Source organism: Nestor notabilis, unplaced genomic scaffold (genome assembly GCF_000696875.1).
Source record: "Nestor notabilis isolate BGI_N333 unplaced genomic scaffold, ASM69687v1 scaffold6628, whole genome shotgun sequence".
Taxonomy (NCBI): Eukaryota; Metazoa; Chordata; class Aves; order Psittaciformes; family Psittacidae; genus Nestor; species Nestor notabilis.
Window position 1 is genome coordinate 65,771 of NW_009938636.1, and position 8,305 is coordinate 74,075.

At 36.6% G+C, this 8,305-nt stretch overlaps 1 protein-coding gene across 1 annotated transcript in view; it reads right to left on the reverse strand.

Moving 5' to 3' along the window:
* Nucleotides 1-6,434, reverse strand: part of LOC104409527 (UPF0554 protein C2orf43 homolog) — a gene marked incomplete at its 3' end in the record, with an annotated part of 62,006 nt that extends 55,572 nt beyond the window's left edge. Inside the window, exon 1 of the mRNA XM_010019424.1 lies at nucleotides 6,281-6,434. Coding sequence (XP_010017726.1) covers nucleotides 6,281-6,434 — 154 coding nt within the window. The remainder of the gene's footprint in view (nucleotides 1-6,280) is intronic.
* Between the last annotated feature and the right edge of the window lie 1,871 nt (nucleotides 6,435-8,305).

Below are 8,305 nucleotides of genomic sequence, written 5' to 3' on the forward strand. Positions count from 1 at the left end.
CTTGAGTGTGCCAGCTGGACTAGATGCCATGCTGAGCTGCATAATCCTCCAAATGCCTTGTGAAGGGAGCCAAGAGTCCCAACCAAACAAGATTCTCAAGCTGATTCCCTAGACCAGGTGTGTTAAACAATATCATCTTCATTTTTGAGCACCTAAATTTCCCTCCTGCTCTGCTCTGTTGCTTCAGCTGGAGATGGACAATAGCAACATTGCTCTACTTCGGAAAGTATGGTCAAAATAAGCCAAGATAATAGAACCCATGCAACTTCTTGTATCTTAAACTAGTAGAGGGAAGTACAGCATTAGTATAATGGAAAATATACATCCAACACAGGAAACAGTTTTTTCAGCCTCAACTTTAAGTCAACAAAACTACGTGATGTAGGAGTAAGCAAAATAATGTGCAAGTTGTTGTGTAACCCAGAGTCTTATGTAGCATTACACCAGTGCATTAAAGTCTATGACTTTCATCTAAAAATCCTCATTGCATCTAAAAGCATTACTTAATTCCAAGCACCAAAATCAAAAGTTAAATAATTTTTTTCTTTATTAAAGACTTGAATTATTTAAATGTGATTATTTTCTTTAATGTCCTTTGGGTATTTACTGCTGTACATCAGATGATGTTATACATCCTGGCACAAGAATTTCACACAATCACTAGGAGTGAAGCTGCCCACGGAGCTGGCCAATGATTTAAACATTCCAGGAGAAGTAGTATTTGTTGTTTCACTCTATGCAGCTGTGTTTTTATTGTTACTTACTTAGTGTTAGCTGACTGTAACTGAATGCTAGCTTAGAGACTTGGGTGATAGGTTAAGTGTTGCAAATGTGAAGATTTGTTTGGTGGTTTGGTACACAAGTTGTGAGGATGACTGGCCATCTACTGAAAAAACAGAGTGGAAAGGCTGGGAACAGAAGCCCTAGCACTCCAACCCTTACATTCTCTGCTCTAACTGGGCTTTATTTCACTCCTCCTAACACAAGTAAAAGGCGTTTTTATGATCCTCAGCAACCAAATATGACTGATAAATCACTGCCACGTGAATGGTCTGTGGTAGTTCCCTTATGAAATAACAAGGGGAAAGGACACAACCGCTCACCACCCGCCAACTGATACCCAGCCCGACCCGAGCAGAGATCTGGGCCTTCCGGGCAACTTCCCCCAGTTTACATACTAGGCATGACGTGCTGTGGTATGGAATACCCCTTTGGCCAGTTTGGGCCAGGTGTCCTGCCTCTGCTTCCTCCTGGCTTCCCCTCCTCCCTGGCAGAGCATGAGACTGAGAAAAGTCCTTGGTCAGAGTAAACATTACTTAGCAACAACTAAAAACATCGGTGTTATCAGCGTTGTTCCCAGGCTGAAAGTCAAAAACACAGCACTGCACCAGCTACTAAGAAGAAGAAAAAATGATTGCTGTAGCTGAACCCAGGACAATGGTCTTAAAAAACTAATTTTTTTTTTTTATGCCTATGAAGTAGAGAAACAGTTACCTAGATATTCAGATGAGAGCCTGAAGCCTGCTAGTACCTGGTATAGCTGGTTATTTTAGCAATAAGCTTTCAAAAAAACCCACTATATTTTTTCTAATATTTAAAACAGCTCCCTCTTCTGGCATACTCTTTCTATACTATGTTTAAGTATCATACTTCATTCCTTACCGATTTTTTCATTCTATTTGGTTCCTAATGCAGTAGGCAGAAATGCTCATGGCAGTGCCCAGCCCTAACTACTGATTATACAAAGTACCTAGGAATTTATGCTCCTTATTTTAGCATCTTAATTAGGTGTTTAATATTAGGCTGGATGAAACTGGGCCTTATAGTTCCTTTCTGAGCTAGGTGACATGGACCTAGCCTGACCCTGTAAAAAAAAAAAAAAAAAAAAAGCAAAACAAAAAAAAACACAACACCAACTCACCACTCCGAAGCAAAACACAAACAAGTGAAAAACCCACCTAAAAAAATGTTAACCAAAACAAACCACAGGGGAGCTCTGATAAACAGCTGGTAATTACAAAACTGCAGAGGTAAAAAATGAGGTAAGGCTGGACGTTTTTTCCTACTGCTGATGCTCTGGCACTATTCAGTCAAAAAACAAACCAAAACAAACTCCACAGACCACAAAACCAGAAAGAGGAAAACAGGCAGCTTTTACTGCCGAATACATTCAGATAGAACAGGTTCTCAACTTTGTTCACAAAATTGTTGCTGGAGTTCATTCAGCAACTGTGAGAGCAAAGCATATGGAGCAGAATATGACCCAGAACCTAGATATCCCCCCTTGCCCAGGAAAACATCATTTTACCTCAACCTGACTGTCCATTGCAAGCAACATTCCCCTTTCCTCCAGTTGTATTTCAAAGGCAAATGTTTCAAAGAACACTCGCTGCTGACTTAAAAAGTAGTGTCTGAAAGGATGGATGTACCTTCCTTGAGTAACTCAATGGTCTCTACTCCAAAATCAGAATTTGCTTCACAGTTTTGATCTATCTTCTTTTTATTGATCTAATTACACATTAAGTACCAAGATTCACATACAGGATTCTGGATTACATTCTGACTAACATTGTCAGAAGCTACAAACTGCAACCTGATCTGCCGATACAATGAGTCCTTATTAGATCCTTACTAGTTCTTGTAGAAGAATGCTTACAACATACAGATTACATACTAACAAGCACATTTCATCCCATGACTCTTGTGCAAACCAGAGCACATTCTAAAACCAAACTGTAGAGAACTGGAGTAAGCATGCTTTAAACAGTTTATAAAATAAGGAAAGAAATTCTTTTAATATTTAGCAAACCCCCTCGTCTCGGTGGTGAGAGTAGACCTCTGAAGAACTATTAACTCCAGTGACTGGTGAGCAGAGTGAATGATAAACAACTTCAAAAAAGCTATTTTACTAGAAGCCAAAAAGCAAAATACAAAGAAACTAAGCTTCAGGACCGTACCATTAGTTTTAGTCCAAATTACTATGATATAGTGATTCTTAATATAACTTTTCTTATGCAAATGTTGAGGATGATGATTGTTAAGTATCAAAACAGCAGATGAATACAAAGCCAGATAATGCATAGAAAATTTTTCAGAGTCCCTAGATTACAGTCAAAAATAGAACTTCAAAGACTTTAAAGATAACAGGTAGTCTCACTTCAAGGGAGAAAACTTTAAAGACTTGTCATAACCCAGGCAAATTGTTTATCCTATCCTCACTGCTGAAAAATAGGTAAGTAGTCTTCAAGTGACAATAATCTTGTTGATGTAAGTGCATGTAGCTAACTCCTAGGAGAAATTAGAACCCAAGCCCCCGCTTATCTCTTGTGCAGAAAACCATAAACAACTCTTGACTCAAAGGATTAGCTCAGGAGATGAAATCTTTGAACTTCAACAGAAGTGTCTGGTTAAGTTCTTACAGGCCTTAAATATCACCAAGTCACTTCATGAGTTGGTAAAACAACAAGATGATTCAATAACCCAGCAGCAACACAACTGCAAGCAGGCAGATCAAGAAATTTGGTAAGCACAGGGAGTACTCTGCATGCATGCCAAAGAACCAAATTCTGAAATCATTTCTGTATATTAATGAAATGTGTAGCATGTTTTATCACAAAAAAATCTTATTTATATTATACATTATCAACTGTGAACTAAGCTTCCCAAGCACAAGCAAATACAACATTTAACCATCTAGTTTACAAGCAATGGTAACAAAAATTACAAAGCCTGGAATGAAGGTGTTGCAACGTGCTCCTGCAATTAAATGCAAAAAAACCTTGATGTACAGCAAAATTTCATGAGCCAGACAGCACAGTGGTTTTAAAATTTGTACTGTATTTATTTACAAAGTTAAATGTTTTATGAATACACAGACATAAATAGATACTCTTAAAACAGAAAAAAAAAATAAATATTCCATTACACTTTGTGGATCCTGGTTTTCAATGAACCCAAGCAATGTTAAATATTGCTGTAGTAGATTTTATACTTCACTGCTAATTTTACACTAAACAAACACTGCAAAAGGGAAAATAGACCTTCATGACATAAGAGGAAAAAAATAATTCCTGTCCTTTCCATAACGCCTACATTTCCAGAAAACGATGGACCTGATCCTTCAACTGCACATTTAGCTTTACTCCTGAGTAAATCTCATTGATTTTAATACAAAAAAATTAATATGAAAAGGCAACAAATGCATATATTCTGGACCAAGGAAAAACTGGGCCTTTTACACAGTAATTACATCAGTAAATACATTATTACTCCTATAGAGAGGGTTTGTTTACACAAGATAAAAATGCGCACATTAAACATTTCAACTAATATAAACAGACTTTTTTTTAAATTATAAGTTTACATAGACTGCCATCAATAAAAACATTAGCTTGTCATAGTTAAATGAGACTGAGCTCTACTACACATTCTGCATTCCAACTGCTTCAAGCACAGTGATCTATCAAGGGGGCAGAATCCTGCCTCATTCAAAGTCAATGGTAATTTTGCCACTAATACTGAAGAAGAATGTTTTGCAGTCAGGTCAGTTTCATCCCTCTCCCTACTTTAAAAAAAAAAAAAAAAAAAAAAAAGAAAAAAAGAAAGCCAAACCAGAGAGAAATCCTCCCCATTATGAAGTTCGACTAAAAAAACCCAACAAGAAAATAACTATACAGAATTTATTTACAACTCTCTTGCAACATTTGGATTCCAGCAGAAACCAAGAATTTTATCTTTCAATACCCACCCCTGTTTTGTTTGATTACACATAAACAAAATCACATGCTTAAATTTCATTAAGACTGGAAAAATATGTACCAGAGCAGTTTAATACGCAGAACAATGTATCACACGCAGTAGGACTAACCATGTTCAGTCCAGATCACTGAACACTTGGCTATGCATATTCTCCTTTTTGAGTGAGAGCTGCCCTTATCTGGATATTTCTTTCCTTGACTTGTACCAAGCTATACTTCTGTCCCTCTTTATTTCATTCCATAAAGAATCTCAACTAGGGATACATGCCTTTCAAGCATGACAATTGCTGGACTGCAGAAGGGCTCCACATTTCATACTCTGGAAGTTACAAAAGCACAAGGGGAATGCTATCTAATCCTGTTTAGGTACACTAACAAGTTGCCAGATGACCCAAATGTCCAGATCCCTCCTAAGGCTGTGTATTTTGTGAATGCTAAAATGAGGCATATACCAGTAGGGACAAAAACATCTGATTTATGAGAAATAAAATTGCATTATGTTATGCCAGGTTCTGGTCAGTTCCCTGCCAGCCACAGCAAGGAGCTTGGGTAATTTGATTCACTACTGAATTTGGGTGTCTAAAAATAAAGATACCATTATTGTGGTTGCTGTGTTTTTTAATTGTTTTCTCAGTGAAAGAACTTCCAGTTTGTTACTAACATAATTCTGAAATAAGAGCAGAACCATAAATCTGCTACTTGCAAAAGTTTGCAGACTACAACAGAAGCACTCTGAATATTTCACTGATGCCTATTCCTGGTCTATAACCTATGTAGTTAATGTAAGATGTTATCAAGGAGTCCTCACAGAAGTGTGCTGCAGGAAATAAGCTCCATATAGCCCTGCCACTACATTTGCTTGCATGAAAAGTTTCTTGTGATTGAATATAGAGCCCATTAATGGCAGAACTCTTAAAGTTCATTAACAGACTTTATGAATTTAGGACTTCATTAATTTTAACATATGCTAAATGAAAAATGAAAGTTTATAGCTTGCTTTGTAAGATGACCAGATTTAAATGTAACTTAAACTTGGTGAACATCACATAAGGCTAAGAGACTTACCATGCAAATTCATACGCAAAAATCAAAGTTCAAAACCCTTTACTATAAAAAAAACTCCAACTTAAAAAAACTCCTGGAGACAGAATTTTCCCTTAACAGTCATCTTTCAATTGGCACAGCTGATATTGCACTATCACTTCAACATGCAAGAAGTAACTGGAGGGAGAGCAATGGAAACAAAACAAAACAAAAAGCCCAAGGCAGTCAGCAAACTATCAGCATCAAGTAAACGAGACATCCTCATCTCTCAGTTTTACCTTACAGCACTGTTACAAATATAGATAACAGTAGTAATCAAATATAACAAAAAAAATTAATCAGTGCAATCCTATTATTTGGGAGGGAAGGGGGGTTATATGCACAAGCCAAATTCTACCACTTGTCTAGAGAGATTTTTGAAATTGAACATATCCTTCCCAATCACCACACTTCTAGACTTAAATAAAAAAGACCCTTACCAGGAATAATCATGAACAAGAGCCTGGGTAGATTTTTACTTTCATCTTTTGAGAGATCTTTCCAGGGCCCACACTTTAAGACATGGGTGGCAGCTCCGCAACAGTAGATAAATTCTTCATGTAATGGGACTGGCTCTTCTGACATGGACTTCATGTTTGCTATTAGACAGAATAAAATACTGTTATAACAGATCAGAAAATATCTACATAGCTGTCTTTTTGCTGTTATCACTTTTCATAGAACAATTGCAGAAACCCCAAAACTGCCCACCCCAAACAGCTGTCATCTCCAGCGAACAGAGGTGCAATTCAGTATTTGATGTCTGAATAGGCTGTAGGAGTCGCTACCCATTACTAGTATATAAAAGAAAAGAATCTTTCTGGTTTTGTCACAGAAATATAAAGGTAAAAAACTGGACAATAAGATCTATTCACCCTTAAGGGCAAATTATTTAAAATTTCTTATTCACACTGACAATATACAGCTGAAACCTATTTGAAGACGAACAAAAACCAAACAAACAGAACTATTGCATGAATGTCCTCACAAGTTTACTTCAGCTATGGGAGCACCACATCACTTAAAAACACCACCCAAAAAACTCCAACAAAACCCAGCTGGAATAAAACCCAGAAGAAAATACCAGAGGCCAAAAGAAACATGCTAACTACTAGACCACCTTCCAGCACTAGGTGGGCTCCTCATTTTAAGTGCTGCATAACTTACATCTCTAGAAATTTTCTAAGGATTAAAGGAGGGGGTCTGTCAGTTTAAGCTAATCCAAATTTGATCAATTCAGGCAAATATTTATGCTCACCTTTGTAACTTTTCTTAAAGTATTTGGTTATCTGAATGAAAACAGTATGTGGCCAAATAAATGAGGCATGCTCATTAGTTCATGTGTCTGCCACATACAAAATTATTAGGCTATTGCTTTGGAACTGGCTGATTGACCAAACTCCCATATCTTCAGTAACAAAGCTACTTCATCAAGCAACTACTTATGAATTAAAATGTCATCAATGTGAACTACGACATGGACAAGCATCTGCCCAAATAACCATTTCCGATTTGCAAGTACTTGTGCAGTTACCAAACACAGAGTCAGAAGCCTGCCCTTGCCAGAATACGATCACGCATGTGCATCACTTGCAACAGTACTTGGCAAATCCACAAACTTGTTTGTATCAACTTCAAGGGCTATTTAAGCTCTTGAGAGTATTTCTAATCTTTTAAGAACCCCATTTCAGGCTTCTGAAGCAACAGATCTGGCTTAAACAGACTTGAAAAAACTTGGTTAAATTATTACCGGAATGACTATGCGTTCTTTATCCAATACATAGAATCACAGAATCATAGACCAATACATGAACATCTCTAATGGAAAAGGCTATCCAAATTAAATGTTTCCAATTTAATGAAATTTTAATACAAGTTAAACAACAGGCAATGCAAAATAGACAGATAATGTTTTATTTTGAATTAACAAGTACCACCTTGAAAATATTGAGTAAAATACAAACAGAAAAATGCTTCTGGAGGGAAGGAAGAAGTGTTGTTTAATACTTTCAACTACAGCACAATTCTATGGATGAAACGTTTTCCCCTCACCTCCCCCCAAAAAAGTTTCTTTACTGCCAAAGGAGACATCTTTACTACTTCATTCATTATTCATCATGTTATCATCTTTAACTTACAGTGACTGGAGCATAAATAACTGAAGTGAATTTTGTCAAACTATAATAAGTCATATTTCTGAATGCATTATTCCTGCTTTTATTTCTTCATTATTCAAAGTTGAAAGAAGTCAAAAGCAGCTCTGACAAAGAAACCCAGTTACATCAACAACCCAAGTAAACATTGAGCTTGTCATCCCTTTTCTGAGGTGTTTACAATACAAGAAGCAAAAGTAACAAGTCCTTACCTAAGAAATTTGGTTTTATATCAAGTTTCTGATCATGAACCAATAAAATCAGTTGTAAAGTTTAATTTTTAATTCATAGAATCATAGAATAGTTTGGGTT